The 17159-nt window shown below is 39.0% G+C and overlaps 1 protein-coding gene across 1 annotated transcript in view; it reads left to right on the top strand.

Annotated features, from left to right (window-relative positions):
- LOC114534196 overlaps positions 1 to 16865 on the top strand; it is a gene marked incomplete at its 3' end in the record, with an annotated part of 66012 nt that extends 49147 nt beyond the window's left edge. The window contains exons 46-59 of the mRNA XM_028555750.1: positions 940 to 1152; positions 2104 to 2235; positions 2389 to 2565; positions 6833 to 7046; positions 7228 to 7280; positions 7770 to 8325; positions 8768 to 9066; positions 9734 to 9964; positions 10581 to 10839; positions 11834 to 12482; positions 13470 to 13736; positions 14079 to 14295; positions 14780 to 14945; positions 15577 to 16865. Coding sequence (XP_028411551.1) covers positions 940 to 1152; positions 2104 to 2235; positions 2389 to 2565; positions 6833 to 7046; positions 7228 to 7280; positions 7770 to 8325; positions 8768 to 9066; positions 9734 to 9964; positions 10581 to 10839; positions 11834 to 12482; positions 13470 to 13736; positions 14079 to 14295; positions 14780 to 14945; positions 15577 to 16865 — 4722 coding nt within the window. The remainder of the gene's footprint in view (positions 1 to 939; positions 1153 to 2103; positions 2236 to 2388; positions 2566 to 6832; positions 7047 to 7227; positions 7281 to 7769; positions 8326 to 8767; positions 9067 to 9733; positions 9965 to 10580; positions 10840 to 11833; positions 12483 to 13469; positions 13737 to 14078; positions 14296 to 14779; positions 14946 to 15576) is intronic.
- Positions 16866 to 17159: the final 294 nt, after the last annotated feature.

Below are 17159 nucleotides of genomic sequence, written 5' to 3'. Positions count from 1 at the left end.
GACGTTCATCAGCAGTTAATCGTTTGCGGTAAAGATAAACAAGAGTTTGTCATGCACGCTTTTTTTTTCTTGTGCGAGGTTCGTGTTTGCGTGTATTCATACAAGTTTGAAAAATTTCGACGAACGAATAAAATATAGGCAAAACATCACCGGTTCAAGCGAGCAGTTAAAAGGAAACCCTATAACTTCGTTTAAAATAATTGTTTTACAAAGCGACAGTTTATCTCCATATAAATTTATCCTGTTTCACATATCATGAAATTTTGTCAACCTTATAGGGCGTGCTTTCATATGTGCTTTTATGATAAAGCCTTTCACGTGATTCCAATCATTCCAGGTGGAATGTGCAACTTTTAGATGGGTAACTTTACATTCATGTGAAACCATTCACATGTGATCCCATGTGAAATCCTTTCACATGTGAAGTTTCACATGTGCTCCCATGTGAAATCGTTTCAAATGTGAAATTTCACATGTGATTCCATGTGAAATCCTTTCACATGTGAAACTTCACACAACATCACATGATTTCACATGATATCACACGATTTCACATGAAATCACATATGTGAACCCATGTGGAATTTTTATAAGGGGTACGGGATGAACCTGCAAAAATGCATTATTTTAGTGTATGATTTTGAAGAATTAGATCAGCGTCAGTTCATCTCTTTTTAAGTCTCGCATTGCAATTCAACAGCGCCTAAAGAGGTTTTACCGTACTTTTCGATGATAAATATTTCCGTGTTAGACTCCATGATGGTAAATATTTCCGTGTTAAACAAAACCTTCAGGATGTTGCTATATCACGCGCTATATCACGCATATATCACGCATTATATCACGCGCTATATCACGCATTGTTCGTCGCTTTCTAAGTTTAAATACACCTTTAAATACATGTAGCCAGTACCTTATAACATTTTCTTTATCATTCAGGTTGTTCCACAGCCAAAGGAGAGATTGGACCTGAACCAATTGAAAAATTTAGTTTCAGGAGAAGGCAATGCCCTGGCAGAACTTTTTCAGACTGGTGACAGTGTTCTTGCGGTAAACCTTGCTTCGAATGTCGCGTCGACGCTGAATAACATAAAAGAAAATACAACATCAAACGACAGCAGCTCAACGCAAGAGAAAGATACTTCAAAACAAGTATGTTTAAGAACACATTCTAAAACACGTAACGGTGCACTGACGAAAACAAGACATAAGACACAAACTAATTAGCCCTGTCTTACGCATAAGTGAAGCTTAATATGTATACCGGACGTCCAGGAAAAAAGAATATTGCCATGGTTTGCGTTAGTTTATATTGATATTTGTTAAGTTTTATATATAGAACTTAATATTGTAAAATTTAATTCTTGCTCATGATATGATAACCTTGTAACCCTGACGACATGTTCGGGAGATATATTGAAAATTTATGGTGTTGAAATATTATCTTAATTATACTATATTAATCTTCTTATCTAATTTAAAAAAGCCCCCTAGCATTTGAGCCCTTCAAATTTATATGAAGAAGTACTTTTCTATAAATTTGTAGGACAAGAATAACTATAGCTAGTTCATTTGCAATAGATAATCCTAGATAGTCCTAATATGCAATCCCAATAGATATTCCTAAAATACAATAGATAATCACGAACCTGTGACTAAAAGATACACATCAACTTTTTGCTAAATTCTTGGGTTTCATGTGACGTCATAATTCCAGTGGGGGTCAACTCGAAAACGAGACCCAGTAATCAGAGTGAGTTAATTGTTCACCGTAATGACTTTGCGCTTGGTAGCATACAAATTATGTGGTTGACCCCCACTCAAATCACTGTATGAAAACGCTTAGTGAAACCCACCAATACTTGTTAAAAGGTGTAAGCAATTAGCATTTGGAGTTAATTTTCTTCACACGCAACATAACGAGGCTGATAATATGATTCCTGGCCACGATTTTTCGTACCGAATCTTTGTGGTAAATTAATGCAGCCAATAACATAAGCATTTTAGTTCAGATATGAGATATGGCTGTAGAGCACATTGGTGGCATCAGTTGACTTGAATTTTTTATTAAATATATCATATATTAATAATTTGTTGCTATAGATCAGAACACAGGTCATCTTGTCGCTCGCCAGCGCCAACCTATCCGCAGAGGACGCATCTTCACTAGAGCAAGTGAGCGCAGCCGTTTTAGCGCTGACGAAAAATACGGAGGAATTAGAACCTCAAAGTCAGGTGGGTTGTTTGAAACACAAAACACATTTCCGCGCAGGATATTTTATAGCGAAGCGCATACTGTGCGTTCTACGTAAAACATATGACTAATCACTTATCGAAATGTTGCCTTATTCGACCCATTTTTAACTGGGATTTTTTTTTAAATCTAAGGGTGCTGTTCTTCAAATGACAGAGACCCTGACAAGCAACTTGAGAGGATTATCTGATTCGGATCAAGGATTCTCTAATGTCTTGCGTGGAGCCTCGAATCTTGTCGGTGGTATAGGTCAAATGACAACAAGCATGACAAAGGAAGCCGGCAATTCTAGCAATGGGACAGAAGCTGCGGTAGGTTTAACTTCAAAGATTGGTTGTTAAAGGCCCTGTCACACTGTTGCGTATGATAGGAACGTATGAGTCGCGTATAAAGATCATTTCATTCATTTTTATACGCACGAAAAAGTCCGTAAAAATAGGACATTTTGCATAAAATTAACTTATTAAACGTATGAGTATCGTATGAGTAGCCTGTCGCTGGCGTATGCCAGCGTATGAATAGCTTACGAGAAGCGTTTGGAATGCGCATGTCCACTTTAATCGTATATAAGCGGCAGTATTTTCACACAGCTCCATTCGAGAAAATGTCAAACCTACAGTAAAAAAAGAAGAAGACACCATGGCAAATAAGAAGACATCATGGCTACCCGCGGACGAAGAAAAGGAAAGAGGACTCCATCATCAGCCGTTGCCAAAGCTTACGAACAACGTGTTTGTGCACCTGCAGGTTTAGTTGAACTACCTGATGATGATGCACTTATTCCTGAGACATCTTTAAATAATGCGCGACAAGTTCCTGAGCTCTCAAAGTCCCCAACACAACCGACTCCCATAATTCATCGGCTTTATCATCTGAAACCATTGATGACTTCACCTCCTTCCAGCGGGCTGATAGCAAGGAGAAAAATAAGAGGAAGAGGGCGAAGAAAAACCCCTATAACCTCAGCGCCACAGAAGGAATGTGAAGATGACAGATTATAGGCGGAAAGACAAGAAAGAGAAGATCTAGGAAGAGCAAGCACTTCAAATGAACAAGACTGTTGACATCCTCAAGGGCTGGTTCAGATCGTTGCGCGACACCCATACGTGCCTTGACAAGAAGAAAAGCGGGGATAGTGCTCCAAACCTGACTGAGAGAGAACAGTGGATCCTCTCAAAGTTTGCCTTCCTGAAGACTGTCACTCGCCACCGACCGGAGCCCATGCAGAGTGTAAGTAGACAGCCATATTACCTTAGCAACATGATGACCAAGTAATTTGAAACCATCCAGCTTCACAGAGGAGATCTTAATGCTGCCGAGAGCGCCTGCGCTGATATGCAGGATGTCTTAGATGAAGTCACTCCAATACAATCATCTACCGCTGGAAGGTCCCACAAGCTACCTCAGGACACAGAGAGTGACGTCCTTGAGACTCTACAGAAGAGAGTTGCTGAGTCTAGCACCATCCTCAAAGACATCTACAAAGCCAAACAACAGCCCATTACAGCACGAAGTGTCTTTGCAAATTATTTAAGAGAGCCTTTTGACTATGTCCAAGTCAAGTACAAGAAGGCAAGGTCCTCCATCAATAGGTTATTGTCTGAACTCATGGATGAGGACAGCGATGATGAATTTCCAACTGCAATGGCGGCTCCATCTATCAAAGTAAACCAACAAGGGATCCCTTCTCAACCACCCCACGATTTGCACCCCACTACAAGTATTCCCTTCTGTTCATTTAGAGCATCAGCACCATCCTTCTCTGAGCATTATCAGAAACTTAGCAACATGCCTATAAACATGCCTCTGGCATCGTTGGTGAGAGGCTCTCAGCCCATGGAGTACATGCAGCAGTTTCACCAGCGGTTATTTCAGTATCCACATCATCACAAGACTACCACTAAACAACAGCAAATGATTCCTCCTTCCCAACAACTTGCTCAGCAACCGTTTCAGCAAACTCAGCAACAATGCACTCCTACCTCTGGCCCGGTTCGTGCCTCTTTGGCTTCTGCAACAGAGTTAATAACGGAAACGTCTAGCCCAACGCCGCACAGTCCAAGCTCAGCCTTTGAGCAAAGTCACCCGAACATTACTAGTCTTTCAGGATTTCGAGAAATCATGGAATCTACTGATGATATTGGATTTCAGGATGAGGTTCTCAACCTTCGACCACCAACGTGAAAGAAGTATTGACTATTTTGTTACTGTAGTAACTCTCACGATAATCGACATGTCAAAATTAAATTCTCATTTTTTGTTTCTCATAATTTTATAATACACACTGCATTTACACCCTTGTCTAAAGGACAACATTGTATATATTCTAAAATCTTGCAGTATTAATGTTGGAGTGACTATATAATTAACATGTGTTTCGACATCTACAAAAAGTTTTGTTGTGGTTTAGTTTCGTTTACAATAATTTGATCTAAATCATTCTGTCTTGCCATTGGAACTGCACCTGCCTCTGAGTTGACCCAGTGCTTCAACAGATTCCTTAGCCCCTTTCCTTTGTTGGTGGATGTGTTTCTCCCAACAACTGTATGTGTGTCGAGAAAATTTCTGTCTTGTCTCCATGGTCCAGGAATGAAGTTGTTGTTCATGTTCACTTCATGGTCTAGATGCTGGTTCTGTAATTCAGGGTAGCGTATCCTCATGAGATTGTGCAGGACAATACAAGCTTTAACGACGAGCTTCACTGTAGCAGGGTGATGCTGCATTGTAGTTAACAGAACCTGCAAACGATTCGTCGGGATGCCGAAAGCGTTTTCAACTACTCTTCTGGCGCGGGAAATCCTGTAGTTTAATATCCTCTCTTCATGGTGTAGATCACGGCGGCTGTATGGCTTCATCATTGTCTCTCGGAAGGCAAAGGCATCGTCACCTACAAAGAAGTAGGGGACACTCTGATAGTCATTTGGTAAAGCATCGGGGACGGGGAATCCTATAGTTCCGTCTTTTGTTAATTCTTTGATTTCAGAGTTGTTGTAGATCTGTGCGTCCGATGATGACCCTTTACCACCGAGGTCTGCCCAAATTAATTTATAATCTGCGTCTACAAGGCCCATGAGTACAACAGAGTAGAATCTCTTTTAGTTGAAATATTGGGATCCACTTTTTGGTGGACACTTGCAGGCAATGTGCTTTCCATCTATAGCACCACATGTATGGGGGAAGTTCCACCTCTTGAGGAACTTATCAGATATGGCACGCCATCCCTCTGGCGTGGTAGGGCAGGTCATTACTTCGGACATGTATTCGTCGATGATGGCTTGGCAAACCTCTCTGACAATAAGTGACTGGGTGTTGTGGGGGACCCTCCATCCGTACTTCATGGCTGAATACGTGCTCCCAGAGGCAAGGTGTCGCAAAGTCAAAGAGTGCTTCAGCCCAGGCTCCAGGGGTTGCCTATACCAGGTATGTTTCTTGGTGATCGTGGGACTCACTCTTTTTCCAGAAGCTCATCAAACATCTCGGGGACCATCCGCCTAAAGTTCTTGAAACATCGCGTATCCTCGCTTCGGAGTTCCACCAGAAGTTGTTCGTAAATGCCAAACTGCCTTCGCCTTCCATCCATGATTTCAACCATACCTCACGTCTTTTTCTTTTTCTCCTTTTCCTTCTGTTATTTTCTATGTGACGAATCGTCAAAGCTATGAGATCAAACTGGTATTCAAGAACAACTAACTCCATCCTTTATTCTCGAAGGTACAAGATGATATGAAGGCATCCAACATAAATATATATTATACACAATAAATGACATGCTATAATATTTATATACCCTTTCTCGTAACGTTTGCAATACGCTGAGGATACGACGACCAGGCGTTAACTATACGCTAATTGTACGGTAAATGCGTTACTTAATCGTCAGTCATACGCTAAGCCCTCTATAGACGTTAAACATACGTCAAACATAAGTTAGACCTTCGTTAGTGATGCGCTATCAACACGTTAGTTGTACGGCACACTTACTTATTTGCGTATGATTAGCGTACTCAACCTATTAGTACAGTACATTTAGCGTCCTTCTGCCGTATTCAGCGTATGACTAGCTTATCTTTACCGTATAAACCATACGTCCAAACACGCACAAGATTTTTAAGCATGCTTAAAAAAAATTTTCTTCCTCGGCGTATACCAGGGTATGTGACCGTGCTTGGAACGTGTATAACTTACGCACGACGTACCACCAGCATATTTCAGCGTATTCCGACGTATGCGTGATATTTATCATACGCTGCCATACGCTAATGTGATACGCAACAGTGTGACAGGGCCTTAACATCAAGTCATGTGATTACAATTTTAGTTGACGACGTTATAATCCAAGATGGTCGACACTCGGTGGCCGTTTTTTTGGCAAATATTTCATGAACACATTTATTTCTTCTCGCTGCCACGGTCTTTCAAATGCAGATTATTTTATATAAAGATGTTGGACCTTTCACTTTTCAGCACAAAATTCGGGGGTTGGGTATTGTTGTTGTCTCTCTTCCCTCTATGCTGGTAGCAGATTAGCATCTTCTAACGGCAGTCTGAAAAGGTATAACTAATTTTATCATCTCTTAGGATAAAATAAAACGTTCCATTGGAATGATCGACAACATTCAGGGAGTATTGTTGGACAATTTAGTGGGAAACGAACCACCAGTTAAAATCGAGTTTGATGCCTTGTCTGTGCAAGTAGAAAAAGTGATGACGAAGAGCTTCGCTAACAAAACTAATGTCGTTAAGGGAGCTAAATTCGAAACTCCTTCACCTGTTGCACTAGGAATACAAGCTGGTAAGATGTTTTAGTATAATGGGAAACAATATGGTCATGAATTTGGACTTTTTCCTTTTGTATTTCCAAAACCATATATAGTATTATAGCTGATAATACTAATCTATGGAAGTAGTTTTTTCTCAGAATATTTCAAGAATTATTTTCTTCTAACGATCACATTATTCTCACATTCTTTTAGTTGTTGGAAATCGAAACAAAACCATTTTTCAAATGCAGCCTGTCGACATCAAGGTATTATCTAAACTAGTCATACATGTAACTGAAATTGAAAATATAAAAGTTTTAGTTTAGGTCCAGTGAATTTGAGTTAGAAGTAACAAATTTACCAAACAGATGTACTGTTGCCCCATTCAATTAAAAAATAGCGAAACTGCGGGATTGGCATATGACAAAGCCTAATCTTCCCTTTATTTATTTTAACCATCGTAACATTCCTTTTGGTGATGTAATAACGACGTATATCTTACTGTCCAACAATGTGATCAGTTACAAGTGCAATTAGACTTTCAAAGCACTCGATTAAAAACTCCAGCGCCTACTATGCGACCTATAAAATAGCGTAACAAACACTTCAGGAATTTCTCATGCAGCAATATTAAACAAAATAATTATGTATTTTAGGTAAAATATTTCTATTACGTGTTCAAAACACAATCCCCCGAAACAGAATAGCCGCAGTTTAGCATTGGTTGGTACTAATTCAGTGCGCTTGAATTACAGATCGCCGTGTCTGACAAGAATCCATTTATCTGGGATAATACAAGTAAAGCTGTATCATCAAACGTCGTCGATATTAAAGTGCAGTCAAGCATGAACATTTCTACTTCGAACGTTAGTGAGGACTTCGCAATCACTATACCACGTGATCCCAAACTGTTTTCTGAGCAAAGCACGTTCTTCTTGAAGCCAAGTCACGAGAACGCCACGACAAAAGCCAAGGAGTATTTGAGGTATCATAGATTCGAGCGAACGAGCGTTTTCACGTCGATAACGTTTGATATGCGACCGGTGGATCAAGGACTGCCTTTCTCTGTTTATCTAAAGAAAGGCTCGAAACCAGACATCGCAGAGAAAGATTATCAGTTTTCATTTGATTTGCCAGACTTGAGCAGTTGTTTCTCAGGCAACGAAAGCGCGTCAAATTCCTCTAATAACGACGAACTCGAGTCCGATGGAAACACAACCATCCCTGTCTATCTTAAAAAATGTACAAGAGATCCATATGCAATATTTGTCTCTAATGTCGACTTAAATGGCACTGGGCAATTCTGGTTTGGTACGTATACACTCAAACTTGATTCGATTCGAAAAATTTGGCTCACAAAATAACACTAATCTTTAATATTCGACGAGATAATGATGGTATCAGTCGTGTCATTTTTTCAAATTAGCATCAATTAAGGATGCATAATAACAGGAAAATAGCTTGACGATGCAACTTTTTTTGCAACCTACAGTGCATGTAATTCTAGTGAGGAATTCTAAATAAAATGTGCACACAGAAGCTTAATAAACACAGAAGCCTCCTAGTTGCAACATTTATACGTCTCAAAAGTAGGATTGCATTGCAAGTAGCTAGGAAAATTGCACCATGAAATACGATCTTAAAATAGTCTGTTTCTCGCAATTTCGCCACTAGGACGTCATAAGTTGCACGAGGATATTACTTAATATTATAGGAAAAGTTGTTCTAATAATATATGGGATAAACATTTTAGCTGTGCAGCATATACGAACAAGAGAAGAAGACGACAAAGATGAGTCTCGTCGACGACGTTCAATTCCTTGCGGAGGGGAAGGAAGACGTGTACGTCGTTCGTGTGTCGTCATACCTACCCCACCACCTGAACCCACTGATCCGCCTACAGGCGTTCGTTTTCAAAAACCAGAAAACCTAGGGTTTGACGGAAAGTACTTTTTTCCAAATCAAACTCCCAACTACAATCTAACGATGTATGAATCAAGCTGTCTCTACTGGGACGAGAATAACGAGACTTGGACAGGTGACGGTTGCAAGGTGAGCGACTTTTTTGTTGCTGCTATTTTAATCAAAGCAAAAGCTTGTATGAAATGAAAAAAAAAAGGAGACACTGATTTTGTTAATGAAGTGTCGTCTATTCCTAATTACCACCGAATGAATAAAGCAATGCATGATTGCCGTGTAAAACTTCACACATGCATTTTGGCATATTACAACATAATATAATATTATAGAAATTAGTTGATTAAATACATTCTCTACGTATGAAATGATTTCTTCATTGTATCAGATAAACAAAGTTCCCGAAAAATAAACAATGAATTTATTAAAATATAGCTAGTCATGCAAAAACAAAAGTTGTCCATTTCACAAGCTTGCATTGGCTTTTACCAATATTCAATCCGGTTAAACTTGAATTCTCTCCTGTCTGCATGCCTGTGGATAAATATTGTCTATAGCAGCCATTTTCTGTACTGATTTCTTCCGTCTGTTATGAATCCTTTATTATTGAAATGAGATACTATGTAGTGATAACTCAGAACTGGAATTACCTATTCCTTCATTCTGTTTTGATGCGTTTGCAATGGTCATAAGATACTCCAGGGTAAAAATCAAACGAGTTAACACTAGTGCATTATTCACGGGTTAAACCAGCATTAAAAATGCCAATCATTGACCAATGTGTTATTTTCCTTGATGGCAGGTAGTTCTGGGTACTAGCCGAGAGAAAACTATGTGTAAATGTAATCATCTGACATCTTTTGGAAGTGAATTTCTTGTTGCTCCAAACACAATCGAATTTGATTCAGTCTTCAGCAACTTTAGCAGCCTTGCCAACAATGTAGCGGTTCTGGCGCTAATATCGACCATTCTGGGCATATATATTATCGGGGTTGTCTGGGGGAGACGAGCAGATAAGAAAGACGCGTTGATGGTGAGTAGGTTCTTAATCGTTAGCCATGCACGAGTTATATCGAGTGCGGCTTACACATGCATGCACGACAATAATTTTTATAAAAGGCAAGCGATATCCTCGCGCGAAAATTGCAAGTGCCTAGTCCTGGCCTGGTGTGACCGTGTAGATCAGTAGATTTTTGGAAATAGTACCATGAAAAATTAGTGAATGAAAATAGCTACTGTTCAGATATACGTATTCGGTAAAACGGGTTTTGATTCTTTACTCATACTCGACCGTGACGACGGTGACGTGCCTCTTTATTTGATGAGTAATTGTAATTACCTCCCGGGTTAAGGAAATTTATTTCGAAAGATGAAACCCGATATACGAAGCTTGTAGTAGAACCCGTGAAAGATAATGTGAATATTTATGACTAGTTATCTTTTGTCAATAATTTTTCGTGAATCTGATTTTCATAAAGCACTTGCAGGAATTAGGCCCTATATTATATATATAATGCTATATCTTCTCAGCCAAATTAAATAAGTTTAGTATGCCCTTTGCGGAAGTAAGTCCAAAGTTGGTGTATTATGCAAGTGGTCCATTGCTTGTGAATTTATTAAGCTTCATTTTATTCAATTAAAATTGGCAGGTTGGTCCTACGATTTTGCCGGAACCGAGAGGATCTTATCATTACCTCATAACCACGTACACAGGTAGCCGACCAAATTCTGGGACAACAGCAAAAGTTGTTTTTAAAATGTCTGGAGATCTAGGTGAAACTATTCCAGCAAGGCTGTACGATTGCCACAGACCTTGCTTTGAGCGTCAACAAGAGAACATGTTTGTTGTTTCATACCCTCAGGGTATTGGTGATCTTAGCTTCGTCCAAATATGGCATGATAATTCAGGTAATAATAATAATAAAAATTAATGCTTATACAAAACATGATTCCAGATGCCCTACTATATTAAATTTATTAAGACCCAAAACAATAGACACAACTGTAATTTGTTAGCACGTATAACTTACAGCTATCTTCAGCGAATTTCGGAGATATAGCTTCCTTAAAAAAAAGAGCTCGTCGCTTGCAGGTTTAAAGGTTATTATATAATTGTTCAGTATTAGCATCAAATGTGGTATAACAACTGCCTAAAATTGACAAAACACTTCAAAAACAAATTGAAAGAAAAATTGACAAAACACCGACAGGTTGTGTATTATTTTGCGAGAAAATGTTAATTGAAAATTTAGTACTTCAGTCTTCAAAATGGTTTAGTTGCAGAATCTAATCAGATCAGATCTATATACGCGCAATCAACAAGCTAAAAACATTCCTTTAATACATTCCTTTAACACATTTGCATTCTCTTGAGGATGCCCTGGTAAATAGCAACGACCATATATTTCATAACCTACCTATTAAACTACCTATAGTGACCTATACCCACTTACTCGCAGGGGCGTAGGAACCGGGGGGGCCAAGGGGGCCAAGGCCCCCCCAACTTTAAAAATCACAGAAAAAGTGCCCTTTTGCTGAGGTAAAGTGCCCTTTTTCTTTGTGGAAACGTCTACGCAACAATGTAATATAATTCAACTTTTTTCAATAATAAAGGCGTGCCAATGTCAAATGCCCTTTTCATCAAGCAAGTGCCCCAGACGTTAATGGCCCCTCCAACTTAAATATGGTTCCTACGCCCCTGCTGACTCGCCAACTACCTACGCGCCTAATTTGTTCAATATGCTTTATGATAGAATGCCTTCAGATAGCTTTTCTATTCCACGGTTAACAGACTAACATTTATATATATATTTCATTATTTTATAGGCTGTTCAATCCCCACTTGTTTAAAATATCAATTAAACACACTTTACGTCAAGTTGATACTTTATTCTTAACTTAGAATCATCACCGTCTTGGTACTTAAGTCGCATGATTGTAAGAGATCTACAAACTGAGAAAACATGGTCGTTCCTTTGTGAAAACTGGTTAGCTGTGGAATCTGAAGATGGTAAAGTATGTCGGGTCCTTCCCGTGGCAAACGAAAAAGAGATGACAAACTTCGGTCACCTGTTTTCGGTCCGTGCCGTCAAAGGTTTATCAGATGGCCATATATGGTTGTCCATTTTCACCAGACCTCCAACCAGCAAATTCACACGCGTCCAGCGTCTTTCGTGCGCTCTTTCCCTGTTGTGCAGTACGATGATCACCAGCGCAATGTTCTACGACACGGGAGGCCGGGGTTCGAGTCCATACTCAATCCATATCGGCACGCAAGTTATCAATTTACAGCCGTTTGTGATCGGCCTGCAGAGCAGCGTGATTATTATTCCGATAAACATTTTGCTCGTGTCGATTTTCCGCAATATCTGTTCGAAGAAAAAGAAGAACAACTCTGATGAGGACGACACGGAAAATCCAAATGGAGTGAAGATTGAAGATTCGATCCAGGAACCGTCAAAGGGGAAGCTTCCACACTGGTGCATCTATATTGCTTATGCTATTTGTTTCGTCGTATCTACCGCGTCGATTTTCTTTACAATTCTTTACAGGTTAGTGCATGGGGTATCTTTCTGAGTGTTTGAAACTTTTATCGCTTCTTTCGCTAGGAAAGAAGAATTACCTATGCGGATGTTTCTTGCTGTTACTGAGCATGTTACTTTAGGACATTCTGGAATTGCTTTATTACTTTTTAAATATAAATTATTTCAAGCAGCCACTTCAAAGCTTGCAAATGCTGCCGAAATAACTAACGGCAATTATTATGACCCAAAGTGCGTAACTAGGTGTCCATTTAGAATTATCTTGAAACTGATCAAATACAAGTGGAATAACAAGCAGGATTTAGGAAAAACTCTACACAAACATCCTTAGTCAACATTACAAACCCACTGGCCCTCACCAAACCTAAGAATATGGATGAATGTCTATTAAACGCGGAATGATATTTTTATCTCAAGAAGGTTTTTGACTGCGCTGATTAAAAAAAATTTAAAAAACGCATTATCATGGAATAATATGTCACATTTCCCTGGTTCTAGTGCTAGTCCAGAATTCAAATAAGCAAGGTAGTATAATGTCAGAAGCAAGAACTTTTACATGTGGAATACCACAAGTATCTAATATTGCATGGGCCACTTTTGTTCCTATTATATATAAACTTCCTGACAAATTGTCAGGTCGACATATTTAAACCAGTGGCAATGCAAATGACGAATTACACTTTCGCTATACTTCTAAATGAATATGAGAGAGAGAGTTAATGTTCAGAGATATATGCGCAACATGGGAAATATGAGCAATTTTCAAATAAGTAGACTACCCATTGTTATGAGCAGAACCGACTGTAACCCTTCTTTAAGTTTAGGCTTTTTATTGCATTTCCATTTAGATTTTTTAATGCATGCGTGTGATGCAAGGCCCGGATGAAAGGCTAAATGTCATTGTTTGAATTCAGTTTTTAAATGTCATTAACTAATAACAATAACATTGCAAGTGAACTTTTAAACTAAACATCTTGTTTTAATAACAATTCGCAGTATTCAATGGGGGAAGAAAACGTCTACAGAGTGGGTAATTGCCATGGTAACATCATTCTTCTCTTCGGTCCTGTTGTTGCAACCATTCAAAGCGGTCCTACTTTCCCTTGTTTTGGCCACATTCATTCGCAAACCAGCTCATACGAAGAGTGAGTCCTATACTGTCACGCTTGCAGAGGATAATACTTTTGAAGAACGAACTGAAATACAATCTCCGGTTTCTGAGGATATGATGCCCAATGAGGAAAAATCGAAAAAATATTTAAGGTAAAGATGCTAAAACCGTGTGTGAGAAGCACAATATAATTGTTCCAAAAGGACCATTTGTCTATTGAATTAAATGCTTAACTAGGAAAATTAATCGGTTCTGAGACGTACAGCGGGATTAAGCATCCAAAATTCAGTAAAAATCGAAATGTTTCGTTGCAAAATGCAGTTCTCGAGAAGTGATAACGCTTTTTCGTTTGCAATACTAATTATACAAAATGTGCGAAATTTTCACAACGATATTTTTCACAAATGTTTGATGGATATCCCTAGTTTTAAATTTAGAATGATTACAGGGAAATAGCCAATTCCGACCTCTAAAAACCTCTTGGTTTTTCATAGGCCTCCTGGTTCAGCCAGACTGAAGAGAGCGAGAACGAAACGGGTTAAAGAGCTGAAGATGAATTCAGCTTTGAAAGAAATTATTGTGTTCTTCCTTTTTTTGATTTGCTTATTGGACGTGGCTCAATACCACAGGGATCCGAATACATATTTACTGACCAAGACATTGTCACAAACATTTGTCGACGTTGATTCATTTTCAATCCCATTTAGCTGGGTAAGAAAGGTTAAATGCATCTTATAGCTTCTATATCTTAATATTTATAGTTCTTAAAAAAATATTTTTTACTACTTGAACATTGAGAGACAGAGATTAAGAAGAAAGTCCAAACGTCAAATCACAATAGACCCGTCGGAAACGGAGGGGGGGAGCTAAACGTTTTGCGACAATTTTGGAAGATCTAGAGGATTTAAACACGATTTTAGCAACCCTCTCTACATAATGTGTATATTTCAATATTTTGTCCATCGCAGCAAACGTCTATATATATAGCTCACCGCCATCCTGCATAACAAAACACGACTGTTTCTTTACTGCGTAATTAATAGTTCAAACTTCCATTGCGCATGCCCAATTGAGTCCATTCTACTCGTGAAAAAGGCATGAATCAGTTATTTATGGCGGTAACAACAATATTAAAAATAATAATTATTTATCGGTGATCTCAAATGTACTTAAAAAAATTTTACGTGATGTGTAGATCGTTGATGGTGATGCTTTTTGGATGTGGGCTCGCGAGACTCTTATCCCTGGATTGTACTCAACGGAATGGTACAACGGAAAGATAATTGAAAAAGGTTATCTCGCAAACATTGAGAATTATCTGGTCGGTGTTCCGCGTCTGAGGTTACTTCGCGTGAAAGAAGGTTGGTGCTTGCTATTTTCCTTTTCCCCGGCTATAATCTGGTTCGACTCCAACCGACTTTTATAAAAAGTATTATTAGACTTGACTTTGGATGTATTATCAGACTTGACTTTGTTGGATGTATTTTCGAGAAAAAAGCCCAATGTTTATTAAACAGTAAATTATTAATAATGGTCAGGTAATTAATAGGAGTGCGAGAGCGAATATATAGAAGTGCTATTAATGGGAAAATCGTACGAGTTTGTTAATTACGATTTGTTATAATCACGATTTGTTAATCACGAGTATGATTTTACCATTGATTGCACGACTTAATTCGTTCTATTACTTATTAATTAAATGCTTTCTGTAATCAATTTGTTTTAAGAAAAGTACTAAAACACAATAGAAGCTCATGAAAGGGTGCGATTATAATGATTAATCGCACTCCTCTTAACCAATGAAATTGCAGTATTTTGCCCCTGATTACAGAAAGTCTATAATTAATTTCGTAATCGTTTCTCTTGTATTCGGTGCGAACGTAAGATGTGTTTCCACAAGGAATTTGTTGTCCGCTACGGTCGAATTTACTACGGTCAAATTCTCTAACTAAAAACATATTTAAATCTTAATTCCACTTTCGTGTTCACTAGGTTCATGTAAAGTTTCCAGCTATTTCAAAGATACCATTCCTGTCTGCAACTCTGCGTACTCTGTGATAAACGAAGACGAAGAAGAATATGAGCCGAGTTGGGAGCCGCTACATGATTTTTCCAACAGAAAACGTCGAAGAACTCCGGGCCCTGAGAGCGAAGAAGACTGGTTGAAAATGGTGGAGGGAAAAGAAGAACTGGAAAATGAGGAGGGTGTTAACCGCCGTAAAAGAGCGATTGATCCAATTCAAAGTGGCCGAAATCGAAGAAGGAAGAATCGACTCTTGTCTAGCGAAAGGCCGAAGACGTACGTCGTTCAAACTAACGCTCTCATGGAAGACGAGCAAATTTTGTCTTGCCTTGAGAGATGGCACTATCAATCAATGCTGGAGCTGCGAGGTTTTCCATACTGGGGAGAAATTGCCGTCTATGGCGGGGGTGGTTATGCAGCTAATCTTGGTTATGACCAAATGACCGCATACACTGTTGTTGCTGACTTGCATTCAAATAACTGGATCACGAGGCAAACGCGAGCCGTTTTCGTGGAATTCACGGTTTACAACGCAAATACAAATTTGTTTAGCGTGATATCGCTTTTTATCGAATTCCCGTCCTCCTCAGGCGTTGTAACCAAGGTTCAGATTCAGAGTGCGCGATTTTACCTTCATCTTAATGTAGGTCAAATCTTTGCTCACATATTGGTCATATTCTTTATGCTGTACTTTCTATACAGAGAAGGAAAGCTCTTCTATAAGCAAAGATGGGCCTATTTCAAGGGTTTTTGGAACTGGGTCGAAACGATTCTTATAATCTCGGAATTTGCTTTGGTACTTATATTCCTGGCACGTTTGTACGAGGTGGATCGAAATTTACTACAACTCCGCGAAAATCCTAACGATTACGTCGGTTTTCAGTTCGCAAGCCAGGCAGATGCAGCCATGTCGTCCATCTTTGGTATCCTGGTGTTTCTCTATATTCTACGATTCCTGCGCCTTCTGAGGTTTAATAGGAACTTCCTTTCCCTCGGCGCAACGTTTTCCCGCATCACTAAGCCAATATTAAATTACCTCATCCCTTTTACATTCGGTTTCACAGCGTTTGGTATGCTTGCGTTCAGCGTATTCGGTGCGGAGCTTGAAGATTACAGCACATTCGTACGAACAATGGTTACTCAATTTAGCATGTCGTTGGGCGACTTTGATTTCGAAGCGCTAACATCCGTTAGCCCCGTCCTTGGAGCGTTCTATTTCTTCGCTTTCGTTGCTTTTTTTGTGGGTCGTGTTAATGAACATTTTATCGCAATTATCAATGATTCCCTCGCCGAAGTAAAAATTGAAACCTGTGAGCGGGAAAATGAGTATGACCTAGTTAATTACGTGGTGGCTAAAGTCGTTGAAATAATGAAAAGGTAAACTCAACTTTGGAGCTAGGCGACATGTAAACAATTTTATTTCAGTAAGGGAAGCTTGAGGTCAGTGAAATCTGCATGTATATATTCTGAAGAGAGAACTTATGCAGAGTAACAATTCTGCAAGTAGGACAACAAAGGTTATATCTGCATATCGACAATGGGTATTAAAAAG

This window comes from Dendronephthya gigantea, unplaced genomic scaffold (assembly GCF_004324835.1).
Source record: "Dendronephthya gigantea isolate DGI-Jeju-01 unplaced genomic scaffold, DenGig_1.0 000098F, whole genome shotgun sequence".
NCBI lineage: Eukaryota > Metazoa > Cnidaria > Anthozoa > Malacalcyonacea > Nephtheidae > Dendronephthya > Dendronephthya gigantea.
The sequence above is the reverse complement of the archived record's forward strand: the minus strand, read 5'-3'. Positions and strand labels throughout refer to the sequence as shown.